Source organism: Pterocles gutturalis, unplaced genomic scaffold, assembly GCF_000699245.1.
Source record: "Pterocles gutturalis isolate BGI_N339 unplaced genomic scaffold, ASM69924v1 scaffold6640, whole genome shotgun sequence".
Lineage (NCBI taxonomy): Eukaryota > Metazoa > Chordata > Aves > Pterocliformes > Pteroclidae > Pterocles > Pterocles gutturalis.
The window spans coordinates 101,044-118,245 of NW_010140643.1; the positions used below are offsets into that span (position 1 = coordinate 101,044).

The 17,202-nt window shown below is 38.8% G+C and overlaps 1 protein-coding gene across 1 annotated transcript in view; it reads left to right on the plus strand.

The window, feature by feature from the left end:
• The window catches only part of NR1H4 (nuclear receptor subfamily 1, group H, member 4), a gene marked incomplete at its 3' end in the record, with an annotated part of 29,871 nt that overhangs the window by 2,027 nt on the left and 10,642 nt on the right, over positions 1-17,202 (plus strand). The window contains exons 2-3 of the mRNA XM_010083746.1: positions 4,069-4,208; positions 14,289-14,651. Of these exons, the coding sequence (XP_010082048.1) occupies positions 4,124-4,208; positions 14,289-14,651 (448 nt within the window). The remainder of the gene's footprint in view (positions 1-4,068; positions 4,209-14,288; positions 14,652-17,202) is intronic.

Here is a 17,202-nt window from a genome sequence, read left to right on the forward strand (position 1 = left end):
GAATAAACATGCATGTACGTACATATGGTGAAAGAACAAGCCACATATATAATAATATACACGGCAATTTTCTCAGTTAAACATAGAATACATAAACATGCATTGATCAACTATTCTGAAGTATGCTAAAGGATACATATAATAAAATTTTGTGTAATTCAGAGCTCCTAATATGCAACTGATGAAAATAATGTCAAGGAAATTGGCATATATTTTACTTCATACATACTAATCTCTGTTCTTCTTTGCCGTAGATTCTTGCCCTATGAAAATAATTTCAAAAGATGATGGAGTAAACAGGGTTATTAACAAGTTAACTAAAGTAATTATTTGGGAAAAAAAAGCATTGTAACTTATCTCATGCCCCTTAATTTCTCTTGCGGGGCTCTTATTTTGAAGAGCAATATTGATTTTCTGTGTACCTATTGCCTTTATTTCAGCTTCTACCTGTCTCCACCTCAGGATGGAGTATCAGTCAAGTGGGCTAAGATGGTCTAGATTAATTTTTGTAGAAGTAGCTAAAAGGTACGCTTTACATAAGGAAGCAAGCATGAGGTAGAAATACCTATGAATTTTTAGTCATACTAAAGATGCCTGTGAATATCAAGAAGCATTCCAATATCATGTGGTTGTGGTGGATAAAGAAATCAGAATTAAGAGAGTCTTTACTGATCCTAGTTCATGCAGATGAACTTATTCCAGAAGCTGAGATGAGATAGCTTAATGTCACCAACCAAAAAAATAACCCAACCCAAACCCTTTATTTTTGGAAGGAATATCTCTGCCAAGCAGGTCTGTGTCTAGGCACTGCAGATGGCACCCTTTGTCACCTGGCTGTGTTGCTAGCCAGTTGTGTGCCTCTGTATATCTGCTGGGTGTGATCATCCCCCTGGCTAGATCAATGCCTCTGGAGTTGCAGCCAGCTGGGACCACAGCTGCTTAAATGCAGCAACGGCTGAGGATGATTAGGCTGAGAAGGGGCTAATGATGGGGTGTGTGTTGTGGTACCGGTTCTTTGAAAGTGGAGTCTCTGATGCCTTGTGATGCATTTCCCAGAACTGAGCAATGTGTGGAATAAGTGGTGCTTAAATGCTCTATATTGTGTACCTGGTGTAGGTCTGAAAGCTGGAAAATAGTAGCTGCTGCTTTTAAATGCTGGTGAAAATAATTGGATAAATCCAGTATATGATAGATGGCAGACAGCAGGCTGAATTCAGGGGTAAATCAAAGCAAAATGTCAGTGAGTATTTAATGAAGAGTTTAGTGTTCAGGAAAATTTACAGTTGCAAATCTACATGTAATGGAAATATATTTCCAGCCTTTTTAATGGTGCTCACTGTGCAATGTCTTGTGCCTTGCAGAAATCCCCAGAAGATAGGATTAATTTCTTCCATTAAATCCAGTAAATGGTCTACATCAGCTGAATATATTAAAGAAAATGAAATAGTAAAAAAAAAAAAAGGTGGGAACTGTAAAATAATCATGAACATTTGACCCGAACTGAATCCATCCAGATCAAAATTAATGTGGCAGGAGGAATAGATTTACAAAACCTGTAATGTCCTAGTGTACTAACAGGTTGTGACAAATATATTCTCAAGTTTCTCAATAGAAACAAAGCAGTATTAATAGCACCATAGATTCTAAGAAGTCTATCTTGAGGTTAAAGAGTGACGTTATCTAATGACGTATTAAATGGAATGGCCTCAAAGGAACATGAAAAATATTTACATACTGTTCAAAGAGGCTGAAAAACACAAACACTCTATTAGGGTTTAAAATTACAGGTTGCTTTCTTTCTCCCTATTTGCAGCACAGACTAGACAGATGCAGGATATATACCTTACAAGCTAAGAAGCTATGCATTGAAAGTCTGACTATATATGAAAATACTTTGGAACAGATGTCTTCTTGGGACTGTCTTTAAAATATTTTGATACAATATCCAAAATTCCCTAAGAAGATGAGTTCTAGGCTCTGCATTAACATACAGAAATTCACAATCCCAATGCCAACACGTTAGTTGTTGCAGTGCTAGATCCTCATATTTGGTCCGTGGAGGAAACATGAGAAGTAGTAGTAGTGATGGAACATCATCTTCAAGTCTGACCACAGGGAGACCTAATCCTGCAAGGAACTGCAAGGGTTGCACACCTGTGAGCTGTAAAAAAGCTACTGAAGGGCTATAAGGAGAGGGTGGATATGGCCTCTCTCCTCTGGTCTTCATCAAGAAAATCCAGAGAAACATTCAGGAGCCCTCTGAAGATGCCTCGTTTCGACATTTCTCTTACTGACCACTACAAAGGTCCTGACTGTGCTGCTGTCTCTCCCATGGCAGAACCCTTGTGACGGGCTGTAAGAGGAACCCCCTCCCAAGGGTCTGTCATGGACAGTTCATGAGAAAACTGGCCGTCAGGAATTGTAAGACCTTTGCAGCCATGTGGGCAGCCTCACCTATTGAGTGCAAAGGAGACCTTCCCTGGAAAATGTGGTGGTGAGGCGCTAAAATGGTTGGAAGTAAACGTGCGCCTACTGGGGTGGCTGGGCTGGTCGCCCGCCCCCATCCCAAGACATGTGGAGTTTTTGGTTGTTGCAAAACTGTGCTTCTGTGCTAGATTTGAGACTGTGTGTTTACATGTTATTTGCCACAAGAACTCTATCTGGTCTGTGATACAACTAGCTTTTGACATTTCTGAGTAAACTGTTTAAATTATCTGTCGGCAGACATTTAAAATGCATCTGCCTAATTAGAGGGCCTTTGTTTATGTTAAGAAGGAAATTAATGAATCTTTACAGACAAATCTGAATATAATTACACAGCGTGCTTGCTGCTCTCACAAGCTACTTCCCAGTCTGCTCAGTACTGGGGCCTCCTGCTGCATTCACGTGTTTGTCAGATGACTTCACTCCTGCTCAAGAAACATGCTGAGCCCTCACTGGGAAGCAGGCTGGGCTATAACTCTCAAATGTCTTCAGTGAGTGGAAACACAGTCCCAGGGACAGTCCTGTGGGAATAAAACTGAATAAAGAATTAAGACTATAAACCAAAGCAAAACGGATTTCTGTCAACTTTATGCAGAATCCTCTTGGTGTTTGCATAAACCCTTAAGACATCTCCTCATTGGAGCTGTATGTTCTCCTGTTGCTGATGGTTCTACCTCAAATGCAATCTTGAGTTGCCCTATCCCACCCACATAAGCCAGATCTGGGCAAGGGAGCCTCTTGCATTACTATCTTTATTCTGGATGAGGTGCTGCTCTAGCTATAGCCTCAGCTTGAGTAGGAGGCAATGGCAGGACTCTTGCCTCTATTTAATAGCCTAGCCATCAGAGCAGGAAGGAGAAGACCTGGGTACAGTGCCACTGTCAGTCTCAGGAGATTACAGCTGCTCCATCTGACCCGCTAAGAAAGTACTCTAGTGAGTGGGCACAAGCATCTCGCAACCTCCTCAAGCAAGAGTGTTGTATGGCTGCTTGAGACCCCGAAGGGAGCTGGCGGGCTGGCCTGGCTATTAGACCAAGGCTTTGCTTTCTGGTTTTGCTGCCATTTATCTTGTTCAGACAGTAATTACTGAAGGCAGGATGAAGAGCCAGTCACTGGAAATTAAACTTAGGTTTCCTGGCTTGGTTCTTCTGACCTAGCCATAAGCTTACACTTTTTCAGTAAGTGGAAACAATGAAACGATGAAAGGGTGATGCAAAAATAATGCCAGTAACTGGTATTCCCTGGAAGGGGGGCTGTGCAGCATGCCCTCAGCAGGTCAGGCTGGTGCTTCAGTCTGTGAATATTTGAATAATGTTGAGCATAACCTGCCATTAGTTTTAAATGTATAGCAGAACGATGGCAAATACAATACACCATAATAAGGAAAAAAATCAAACAAACTAGATGCAGCATTTTGTTTAAAGTCTGAATTAGTAACTTCTGATTAGTAAAGTCTGATATTGTAACTTCAAGCCAATGTTTGTTACAGTAAATACTGAAACAACCTCCTGAATCCTGCCTTACATTAGGTGCACAAAAATTAGTTGTCTTCTTTTAAACATTCCTTTTGTTTATATCTTTCAGGGTCTTCTTTCAACTTATTTCTTAATTAGCATATTCATCCTGAACTGAAGAATAAATGGGATCTGAAATGAATTTAATAGGACATCACCAGCTAGCCACTGCTGATGGATTTTCTCTTGCTGAAGGTTCTCATTTGTTTGGTAAGTCACCAGATTAGGTTAAAATAGAAAGACGTCCTTTACTCAAAAACCCAGAAGAAAATGCACTGAAATCTCAAGTCAAGGATGTGTGGTTGACATGTGCCAAGCTTCTTGAATTGTCAATACCTATGGAAGGAATAACAAATAATGGGTCTGTGGAGTTAATGTAATCCCGCACACTATTGCTCTCATCACTGCTCATAGCAGAGCTTGTAGGCTGTTTTTATAACACTATTCTGATACCTGAAACCATTCAGCAAAGACAGACCTCTGTATGTAGTCTGGAAGTTATCTTCATGTCAGCCTTTTAAATCAAGCTGAGAAGATATATTTTCGGTTATTTTGTAATAAAATTATACTGTAATGTATTTGCATTGCCATATTATGCAAATTTATGAAAGTAATTTCACTTAAATTAAAACCATTGCCATATTGAGACCATTAAAAACTTACGTTATTTACTTCAACGCACAAGAAAATTTATAGTGCAAGCCGGAAAATTCTCCTTGCTCCAGTTCCACTGAATTTTTCAAGGCTAAGCATGGGTTTGTTAATGGATGAAGAATTCTTGGTCAATACTTTGTAAGCATGGGTAAGCTGTCTTCTGTCATATGTACTGCTCAAGAAAAAAAAAAAAAAAAGAGAATAATACATTTTTTAGCTGTTCTTCTGGCAGCAGACGGGGACTTTCATTGAGTAACATGATAGATTCAGGGTCTCACACACAATACAGACCCCCACAGAAAGCTGCAACACTTCAGAAGTTTCCAGTCCAAATAAGACCAGAATTCTGTCTTTTTGAGTGCTGGAAAAATTGAAAACACTTCAGTTTCATCTATCTGAAACAAGAACAGTGGTTTGGACATGGAGGTATTCTGACATGCAGATCCACTCCTGCTGCACAGCCTTTAGAAGCCAGGAGCATCTCTTCAAATCAGACCATTTCAAATGTCCTGGCTCCATAGAGCTAAACTAGAGCACTGTCACTAATTATAAGAAAAACCTATTGCATTACTTTGTGTTATTGGTTTTTTTGTTGTTTTTTTTTTTTTCCCCTAAATGTGTTGGGTTTTGGTGGAAGAAAGGTTTTTGCAGTTGTTTAAAAAGTATATGCAAATAGCTAAAACAGTTCCTTGCCACTTGTTAGTTCCAATCTCAGGCCGTAATATACAAAGAGGAGGATGATTTTCAAAACTAGGGTGCCAAATTTTATATGCAGTCATCCCTTGAAAATCTCTGCATAGTTGAACTACTTCAGATTTTTGTCAAGGAGATTTCCCCCCTGGTGTCTACCTTTTCACAAATTATTTCATTATTTGTAAAGAATAATGATCAGGTAGCTTCAAAATACAAGGAAGCATGTTAATGTAAAATACGTTCCCTCCACACTGAAACCTTACTTGGAAATTGTGAGATCTTCAGAAGTGGGATTGTATCTCCCATAACAGGTATTCAGTGCTTAGCACAATGGAGATTTAATTCAAATTGACATTTCTGTAGCAGAAAGAAATAATGTATTAAGGGGTTGAATCAGGGGTCCCCTTAGGAAGGAGACTTGGCACTCCTGTTGTCTTTCACTTAAGCTGACTTCTGTTTTGTATGGCCACTGGTCCTGTTTTGTGAGATGTCTCTGAAGTCTCAGAAGTGAATACTTGGCAAATTTAGTATCTTTCACTTTTATAGCTGGAAAAAAAATCAGAAATATAATGCAACTGAGTGCACAGAGAAAGTTATTCATTGTGAAAATATCACTCCATCTCTTCAAGATGCTTGTAGGAAATGGTTTTGCCTCAGTTTTGTAGTTGTAAGCTACTTGCATGTTTTTGACATTCAGTTTTAGCAGGTAGAGACCGGTGAACCCAAGGAAATGGGAAGAAAGCTTTTCTTTTAAATGACCCTGAGAATATACATTTATCCCAGGACTTCTCACACATTACAGCTCTGATGTAATAGAAGTGAGAAACTGCTGGCTTACAAACATCAGCCTTTATACAAAACTGTTTCCTTTTTCAAAGACGCATGCTCACATTCTGTAAAAAAACCTTGGAAATATATTATCTTTCGTTATGCTCCAATCAGTCTATGGGGAGAGTGTTCTTAGGCCTGCAAAAACAAATTTCAGTGCATCTCCAAACATTAGCACCAGGTCCAGCTCTCTCAAAGAAATGCTGTCAATTGTGAGTTGCTTGTGCTGTGAGCCTCATCACCATGGGAATCCCAGGGCACTTCTGTGTACTTACCCTCAAGATTTCTCATTGCAGCAGGTTTCAGAAGAGCTTAAAGAAAAGAAAAAAAAAAGGGGGGGGGGGGGTTTTTCGTTTTTCTAGTTGGAAATTTTATATTGCTATCTTAACAGTATTCGTCTAAGGTAAAGTATCTCTCTATGTCTTTGGAGTTAGCGTGTTTCAACTGTAGTTTTTCACTTCTGTGGCTATGAGTACCTGGGAAAAGGAGCTCAAAATGCAAATCAGGAACAATCTTTAGCATAGCAGAAGTCAGGGTCCTTCCCTTCCACCTTGTCTTCCTGGAAAACTGCTTCTATTTTTCTACTTTGCTACTCAGGGGATTTAGAAACATCTTAGATCTCTACAGAAAACGTATTTTTGAAGAAGTAGACAAAACCAGGTACGTAAAATGCATCCTCTGTAGCATCTGCATGCAAGATCAATTTTTTCTTCCTTGTAAGTCTGGTTTTCCCAGTGAGGGAAAATCTTGATAACAAGAAATCAGAGGTACACAGGTCTCCATGGGACCTGTCCTGATATTTCTCTTCCTCAGTCAAACCCTGCTTTTATTTCACAATCCACATTTAATTGAACAGGGCCACCTATGTGAAGATCGGTCCAATTTCATATCCTGAACTAAAAGAAAGTGGCATACCTACCAATCTGCATTTTTGAACCCCTATGGTTTAGGACTGAAATCCTGATCTCCTTTAAAACCTTTGGGAGCTTTGTAGTTCACTTCAGAGCCATGAATTTTTCCTGTGGACACTTCCACCATGATAGACATAGACTGATCTAAGCTCTTCCACTTTTCTCCAAATTGGCTGGAAACGAGCTATGACCTAGAAGACACTGAGGTCCAATAGTAGAGCACTGTGCTGAAGATGACAAGCCTTGCTCTAAGGCAATAAGGCAATTCAGCTGGGAGAGCAAGACTGTTGCAAAAAGGTATTTGATAACATCTTTCAATTGTGTTTGAAAGTTCTTCATATCAGGGGCCAATACATGTGTTAAATACCCGTATCTTAATTATCTTATTTCTTCCAGTGTTTATCACTCTCCCATTTTTATAAGGGAATGAACTAATTTTCAGACACCAAAAATGACTCCTTCACAGTTTAAATGTGGAGCATAAGCTCACATATTTGTATGGCATCTGAAATCTATACAGCATTTCACTCAAACTGTCATTTATATGATAAGTAAGTAGCAGGCCTTTAAAGTAATAGCCCTATTCTATTTTCTGTGAAAGCACCTTATATAGGAGTTATTAATATGCGAGATATTGCGTGAAACTTTAGCTATCAGAGATGGATTTTTTCCTAAGAACCTGGAAAGAAAAGTCAGCACTATTAGCTGTATAATTTGGAAAAAAAAAAAAAAAAAGACCTATTTTAAGTATTTTTTGATGGCCTGACAGTGTTTTCTTCTAACATAAGAAAATATAACAAGACAAGAAATGCCACCCTCACTGTACGTGCCCCTATCTGTGAAAGAAGTATTTTGGGCTGAATGAGCACTCTTAAAAGCTGTATTGAAAAGGAAGAATAAACAAAAAGTGAAACCTAACAAAGGGGAAAAGAAAGCAATACATTTAAACTTCTCTTAAATATTTGACAGTGTAAGAACAATGAAATGCCACTGAAAATTGTTGTAGGCATACAACAGTGCCTAGGGTGAGCTTAAAAGGCTGACTTCTTTTTGATAAATTTGTATTTGTTCTGGTTATGCTTTTTTTTTTTCTTTTAAAAAAGGTAGTAGGATCAAGTGTCCAAACCGATTAAACAGCGTCAAGATCATAAGATATGTTAAATAACTGCTTGTCTTCAGAACCACCTGGCAGATGATGCAACATCTGGCTTTGTCCCTACAGAGAAGATAATTAGGCCTGTTACAGACCCCCAAATCAAAAGGAAACAAACCAACACAAATTAAAACAGAAAATCATGTATACATATAACAATTATGAAGAGAGCCAAACAAAACACAGTGGCAATCTAAGAAAAAAAAAATTAAATAAGAGTAATTCAGATGAACGGGGCTCTGGGGGTGAAGGTTGCACCACAGAGCAAGGCAAAACCAGAATGCATTTGTGTGATGCTTCCTTTGTGTGCATGTGTGAGTCAGCTGTGGGTTTTAGCCTGGAAAGGAGACTGTTTCATGAAATAAGGGAAATTGTGCAGTCTGGGTCTTGATTCTCAGCCTATTTACTTCCAGATGTGGTTCTCAGACATACGTCTGATCACACAGCTGATGCGGGTCTTAGGGTGCTCATCCACAGTGCTAAATGAAAGAGGCTGAAGAGTGAAAGAGGCACAGCACCTTTGACTGTCCATTTTGATGCTACTCAACTCTTAGCTTGCTCTGGGGCTCTGTTTCAGATTGCTTTAGTAAGTGTCTTTAAGACAGGGACTTACTCTGGGAACTGTTCCCAAAAAGGCAGCGTGGACAAGACTGCAGTCAGTTTGGCTCCTTTTACCCTGCACTGTCCACTAACACAGCCTAAGGGGGGTTTGTACTGTCATACCTTAGCTACCATCAAACCAAGGCAAGCCACACAATCTTCTGACTTCATGCTGTCCCCGTAGCGCTGTGGTGGCATCCAACACAGCCCTCACAATGTTACAGGTGCTTTCAACTGAAATGACATATACTAAACAGTAATAGCTGAGAGCCACGGAGAGGCTGCGTGGGCCCAGCAGAGTAAAGTCAGCAATGACGACTACATAGTGCAGATGCATCCTGCCCACTCTGCAGAGTTAGAGTTACTCCTAAGCTACATAGACAAGAATTGATCCTTGACATTTAGCCTTGGGGCAAGGACATCTCTCTGGCACTCTTCTATCTTATCATACAGATGTGCCCACTATGGCCTGAGCACTTTGGCCTTTTTTTGAGAATACAACATTTCTGTGCTTAAAAAGCATCCATTAATCCAGTCAGCTAAAACGTGTTTCTTTTGATAATAAAGTGGTTAATTTATTGCATAGAATCACCTGAAAGTACTAAATATTATTAAAATTTTGTTGTAAATAAACCATAATAGATACAAAATCACAATGGCTAGGCTACTTGGAGGCATCCCCCTGAATGGTAACCAAATTTTATCCAGGTAAATCCACACTGGGAATGGGCATTGCCATTGTTTCAGGCATTTACAAACAAGTTTCTCTGTAATGAAGTTAATCAGTAAACTATATAACCTGTGGCCTGTGTCACTCCTTTGCTAGTCTTAAAGAAAGTTCTCACCGTAAAGAAGTCAACAGGATACAGACAAAGCAGAATTGAGGTTTATTTATGTGTAGACTTTAAGGGGGGCGAGGGGGAAGAAAAAGAGAGGGAAAGGAGGACTGTATACCTTAAGGAGAGTATTTTTCTTCAGGAAATGGTCAGATCGAAGACAGCCTAAGGTAGGACATTGTCACGTTCTTGTTTGGACATGTTTGTCGCCTGATCTTGTTTCCTTCCCTGAAATTGTGGGATGCTCAAAGGTTGTTTAAACCAAGTGATATTTAAAGATCTGCAAATAATTTGTTTGGAATTAAACCAGGATTTCATTAATGGTTATGCTATGATTTCCAAATTACTTAATCCTGAATCTTGTTCTTATTTCTTATTATTATATTATTATATTATTTATGAAGTTCCTTCATGAATATCCCACAGAGAGCCAGAGCTTCCTAGTTTAAACCTGCTTAGAATTTTTTTCTCTTCAAGTAGCTTTATATTAGTGGAGCAATAACTTTTACATTAAAATGTGATCTCACTGTAATTTCTGTAATATTCTGAATAAAAACACCTTCAATCTGCACATAACCTCAGTATAATTCTGCAAAATGAAAATACTTTCTTTAGTTCCTACAATGAAAAATCCCTTTCATTTCTGCAAGTGGTCAAGCTGATGTTAAATACTTTTTCAAGTCTTATGTAAAATGTTCTGTGTAAAATTTAAAGGAACAAAAGCAAAACTCTGAGTTTCAGTTGCAAGTGGTATTGTGGAAAAATATTTGTAAAATGATGACCACAGCCATGTGAAGGTTTCACTTACTTTGATATTGGTAAGCTTTCCAGATTTCTGTAAAATGTTTTTCACTGAAAAACATTCATTTGCAAAACATAATCTAAAAGATCTTTAGCTATAAGTAACATCACATTTGTGTGTGCTTAAGTAGTCTTCATTTAAAAATGTAAAAGATATGCTTGCAAGAGGAAAAACAGATAAATGTTTCAAAATAGTTAAGACCACACAAACATAAAATATAGCTCTATTCCAGAGAGCTCATTCTTGAATTCACTTCCATTGCTTATACTACTGCAAGTCCAGGGATTTCAGTGAGCTAGCTCATGCTTTACAGTGGCATGAGACCAGCCGGTCTCAGACTCCTACTAATATATAGCTGGATAAAAGCATATGTACATTCTGCTTGGCAAGATAAGATTAGGTTTCCGTTGTGATAAGAAACTATTTGTTCTAGACTCGCATGTACTTTGCAAAGCAGAATTCCAAAAAATCAGTGTGGTTTTCAAATGTCACCCAATGTCACCAACTGCGTCTGAAAGCAGAACCCCTTCAGCTTTTGTTGTAAGCCTCATGCATGCAGAGGGTTGGGGAACACAGCTCAGATCACGCTTTTTGGATCAGGTCATAAAAATACTTTGTCCCAATAATTTCAAGGCATCTAGCTTCTATTTCAACCTCATCTTTGTTTCAGTTTTTTAAGATAATATTTCAGAGTAAAGGGACATTTCAACTGAAAAAAATAAAACAGTTTCATTATGAAATAATCTGTATGGAACGCCACCACAATTTTGAACAATTATTTTCAGGAATTATTTTAGGTCACTAACGCTTTGGAGCAGACCATTTTTTGCACAGTTTAATACTTGACAATTTTGTGGGGGAAAAAAAAATATTTGACAACTGTTTTTGATCTGCTCTGGGTAGAGAATGGTGTTTCACTGAGTCAGCCCAAGTTGGCTGATTTCTAAGGATGAAATATAAATACTCACCAAGCCCTTCAAACAGGTATACTTGAAAAAAAAAACAAAAAAAAACCAAACAAAAAAAAAACCCCTTTAAGCTAAAGTGCAGAAACCTACATAGTTGCAACCTAATTATCTTTAAAAATCAGTCTGGTCTCCATAACTGTAGTATCTAAGCACTTCTCAGAGTTTTAACTGTAAACCTGTTTTACATAAAACAAGACCATGTTCTCTCAGTCTCTCTTGACCCTGCCTGTTCTCACTTTTCCCTTCCATTGCTCAATTCAACTGAATTGTTTAATTATGTGCCTGACAGAGAAGAAAAAAGAAGGAGATACAGGTATGGCTGGGTTGTTTGGGGTTTTTTTTGTCATATTTAACTTCATACATAAAGACTCAGTTATTTTTTTTTTCTTCCTGCAGAAGCAGAGCAGAATTAATGATTGTGAAGACTTTTCTAAACAAATCTGTAACCCAAATAGATCTACAGTGGTTTAAATAAACATCCAATATCATCTATGTGCTGCAGCTCTTTAGCAGTCCTGAGTCTTTTAACAAGCCCTGAGATTATCTTTTTGCTGTGGAAGGCGGCTTGCTTTCTCTTCTTGCCCTTTCAGAGGCCCAAGCAGTTCAAGAGGCTGGTATAGAGCTTTTGTGGAACTTCCTGTGGATGCCATAAAGTTAAATATCAACAGTCTCCTCTTCATTTTGGGATTGTCCCACTTTCCTTTAGCAAACTCAATAAACTAAGTAATTACTAAATAGCAAATGACAACTTAGGTCTCCATGGTGAAGAGATTCCTTTCCAAAGGGAGACTGAATGATTTGTATAATGATTGTGTATATCACTGCTAACACCCGGTTTTGTACCTGAACTACCTTGACCAGTCTTAATGAGCAGCAGTCTCAACAAACAGTATATTTAGTTAAAGAAAGACCACTCACTCATTAAACCTATACCACCTAATAAAGGTCAGCATAAAATAATTCTGTCCTCACCCTTTACGTGATTTGTCACTGATGCAGCTGGCAGGTATTAGCGACAGTTTGTATTTGATGCATGAAGCTGTAACTTCACCTCCAGGCTCTTCCACAGAATCCCCAAATGCCTTAATTTTGTCTCAGGTCTCCGTATGTCTACGCTGTTTATGAAAGGGCATAAACTTGGGTCTGTGGAGTGCCTTCTGTTATTCTTCTGCTACTCAAGGCCCTGGCCTCTTCTGGAGCAACAAAATGCAACCATAATTAACCTAGTTATTAGTAATAAATGGCACCGTTTTGTGTCACATTTTTCCTGATGTACATTTTGCTGCTTATTCTTGAGCTGGGACCTCAACATTTGCTATTGGCAAAGATGTGCTGTGGACAATACAGCAATCACATAAATCCAAAACACTTGTATGACTTCTGCACTGTGGTAAAGTAGGAAGGGCAGAAGGCTGCAGAGCAAGAGTGTAAGACCTTGAAAGTGAAAAAGTAGGTGAAACGAAAAGGTTAGTTTCTGGGACTAATTAAAGTGCGACAAAGGAGAAGAAAGAACCACCTACTACAGATTTTTATTCTTTGTTGTTGTTACAGATGTTCCCTCTTCTTAACTGTTAGCATTTCTTCACTGCTTCTGATTCCTCAGAAGTGAATGAGACTTGCCAGGGAACCGACTCCATGTCAGCAAAAATGTTTTTGGAATGCTTCTGAAGCACTGTTAAGTAATGGTCACCAATGAACATTAATTTATGATTTCCTTGTAAACATTGCTGTTTATCCCAGTAAAAGTGGGACTCTGCATCTCCCTGGAAATGTACACTATTTTTCTCAAATTCTCTTCTTGGAACTAATGAAGGAATTGTGTCAGTGTTTTCATGAAACAGCAAGATGTAGCTTTCTCCAATGGAAAATATGAAGTAGTTTGCAAATAACTTTTTAATTACTCTTTTCAGCTAATTGATGTGGGCTTGATTTTAATTACACCCTCCAGGGACTGCTAGATGTTGTTCTACTTGTGGTACAGAAAAAAATGCGACTTCAGTTGTTCAAATTTTTAAATCTGCTATTTAATGGGCAAAGTTAAGGTAGCCTCCAGATACTGTGTCGAACCCGACAGGAAGGATTACCGTTCCTTGTACCACTGCCAGGTTTGTTGTGGGCTCAGAGGTGCTTCATATGAGAACCGCACAACTGCACTGAGTGGCACAGGCTTGTAGGGGCTGGGGACTAGGCTGCAGAGGCTGACTGGGTGACCAGTGGAGGCTGGATGGTGAGAAGGTTACATTTAACTGCTTACATTAGAAATATCTTCTCTGATTCTTCATGGTAACCTCCCTTTCCCCTTTCAGGCTCTTCTAAAAGGTTTATTTCATGTTCTTAGTCTTCTAATTAAGCCTCACTCTGGTCTTTCCCCAATGTAGTTTTTCCCTATCATGACATATTCATTCAGCATTAAATAGAAATTAATACGATGTTTGAGTCTTGATCTAACTTTCACTAATGCAAAAGGAATTTGGCTTTTGTTTGAATTTTTTTTTATTATGCTGTGAGACCTAATCTGGGTTGCTAGCTTCTCTGTGGTGTGGATTGCTCTTTCTTGTAAACTGAACACTTATACGATTAGCTGCACAGCATCTTTCAAGAATTTTTTTATGTAAGTGCCAGACATTTCCACCAATAGTAAAGGAGTGGCTGAGAATGGCTCAATCACTTTTAAAATATCTTGCAATGTATTTGTGTAGGACCAGGAACACAAGAAATCTGAGCTCAGATAATGAAATCTATATGATCATTCCTTGTTTTTGAGCTGGGTGTCTGGAAGTGGAAGCTTCTCTGATAACTGCAGTTTCATAGTAGTAATAGAAACTGGTTTTGCATTATTTTCCAGGTGTCCTTTCAGAGTCAATGAGTTCTTCAGTGCAAGAGACAGATGTGTCACCTTACACACAGTACAACAGTGTGCCATTTCCTCAAGTTCAGCCTCAGATTTCATCACCACCTTACTACTCCAACCTAGGTTTCTACCCTCCGCAGCACGAGGAATGGTATTCCCCTGGGATGTACGAACTCAGGAGAATACCCTCAGAGACCTTTTTCACAAGGGACACAGAGATAATGGATATCCCTACAGCCAAAAAGCCTAGACTGGGTCACTCCACGGGAAGAGTGAAAGGAGAAGAGCTGTGTGTGGTGTGTGGTGACAAAGCCTCTGGGTACCACTACAATGCTCTTACTTGTGAAGGATGCAAAGGTAGGCTGAAATCAATTACAGAATACAATTCAGCTAATAAGCACAGCAGTTTCTGAATTTGTTTTTTTTTCTTTCTTGATAATTTTATCTGTGTCATTAATCATTCTAGAGATTTATGCTTGGATATGATGTACACTATTCTGTATTTTCCCCAAGACAGATTGGCACCACTGCCCTGTGATTACAGAGCACAGTTAGCCAACCTACAGCTCTTGAGCCATCATCAGCTCTTGGTAAACTGAACAACAGCTTCCATGGGGGGGCCTAGCATTCTGGCTCTGCTGTATTGGTGGCTCTTCGTGCCAATCCCTGCCTGTGGAAGGAACCAAGCCCATGGAGGCCCCTGGGAGTCCAGTGCTAGGCTGCCCTACAAATCAGCTGTGAACCCAGCCCAAATGCCTCCTGTAGTGCACACTGTGTGTCAGCACCTAACAGCAGACCCTTCCCCCCAGCTCCCAAATGATACGGTGGATGTCTTCAGGTTTGTGAAACACAAGGATTTATAATTCTAGACTTGTTCTAGGTATAGCCCCTATTCCTAGGGAGGGAGCTTCTTCAGGAAACATGGTATCTGTAGGATAAATATCCGGCTTCTTAGGAGAACAGTATTTACAAGTTGATGTCAGGACAAATGGGATATAGAAAAACACTGCCATTATTGGAAACATGATTGCCAGATATTTTAGCAGAGAGGGACAAAAAGGTTACGCTGATGGAATAACTATTAACCTGCAGACAGTTACTCTGAGACAGGGCTGAGGTACATTACAGAAAGAAAAACAATGTTCCATGTTTTAATTTTATTATGTGAATAAATATTTCAGTATAATTTCTGTTCTACAAAGGCTAAAGCGTGGACACTACCGAAGCACTAAAATATCTTAATGTGGAACTCACTGTCACTGAGAGAGTGGACTTTGAACTAGTTTGGTGGTTTTGCTTTGTCTATTACAGATTCATTTCTAAGGGGACAACAGATCACACTGGTCAACCACTCTAAACACGAACACAGTCAAGGGCTATATAGTTTATATCAATAATTCCAATCAATAAGATATTAATTTCTTTCTACTGTCTGTGTGAATAGTCTCAAAGTAAAAAAAAAAATAAGTAACTCATATGAATGTTGTCAGTATAAACCAGATTCCATTCAATTTTAATGTGAAGATTCCAAGTAATGATACATTTACTGTATTAGTAAGCTATTCCTACTATTTGCTAACTTCTTTATTAGCTGTTTTAGTAATTTTTCAAATTCTTACAATTACAAACTATGGAATTTGTAAAGAATGTTTTTAGGAGAGAGGTTGAAACCACCAGGTAAATACTCAGGCTAAAACCCATGATGAAAGGAAATATGCATTCATCTCTCTACTGATTCATTTTTAATCACTCTATGTAACCATAATTTTACTGCTTTATTGGGATAATTTATTTTATATTTTCACTCTGTTTCATGACTGCAACATCATTTACAAAGAACAGAACCCTTGATCAACCATAGTAAAAGCTGAATTATTTAAAGATAATGCATTCTGTTTCTACAATAAACTTTAGAGGTGATCAAAGTACCAGCTGATTCAGTAAAAAGATGTACAGAGGACAGTAATACTGTTTGACAAGGTGAAAAAGATATTATGTTTTCTAGACCTCTGATCATTCTGGTGTATCTGTGGAATTTTTCACATGGGTATACATTACCCTCAAAGCATGGCGACCAAAATTGGGCTTGGTACTTCAGTTGTGCACTTACCAGTTCAGTAGAAGAACTACTTCACGTGTCTTACCTACAAGCATGAGATTAGCCCTTCTTTTTGGCAACAAGACTGATAATTCATAATCAATGTGTGTCCAAAATAATAAGCAGGTCCCTTTCTGCACGACTGGTGCTCACCTTGCAGCACCCCTGCTCCACTGACGCTGTAGATATTCTTATTCAAAGGGGGAGGCTTTGCGCATATTTTTATTGGATTCAGTCCTCCATGATTAATATGTTAATTTATTTTTTTCATTTCTTTGTTGGGTAATGCATTCAGCAACACCCTTCATTCTTTTTGTTCTTCTTTCTTGGGTAGAAGGAAAAATATTAAGATTTTATTTATTGTTTTTCATGAGAATGTTAATCTAAAGATATGGGCAGGAGTATGCTCTTCTATATATATATGTTTTAATATATTACCATCCATTAACAAATAAGTATGTACTATTTTATCAATATTTTATATATTATGCAAAAGCAGATTAAACAGAATACATGCTCCAGCCTTCTGATCATCTTTGTGGTCCTCCTCTGGACCCGCTCTAACATGTCCGTGTACTTCTTGTGCTGAGGACTCCAGAGCTGGACGCAGTACTTCATGTGGGGTCTCACGAGAGCAGAGTAGAGGGGCAGAGTCACCTCCCTTGACCTGCTTATCACGCTTCTTTTCATGCAGCCCAGGACATGGTTGGCTTTCTGGGTTGCAAGTGCGCCTTGCCAGGTCATGTTGAGCTTCTCATCCACCAGCACCCCCAAGTCCTTCTCTTCAGGACTGCTCTCAATCCCTTCTCC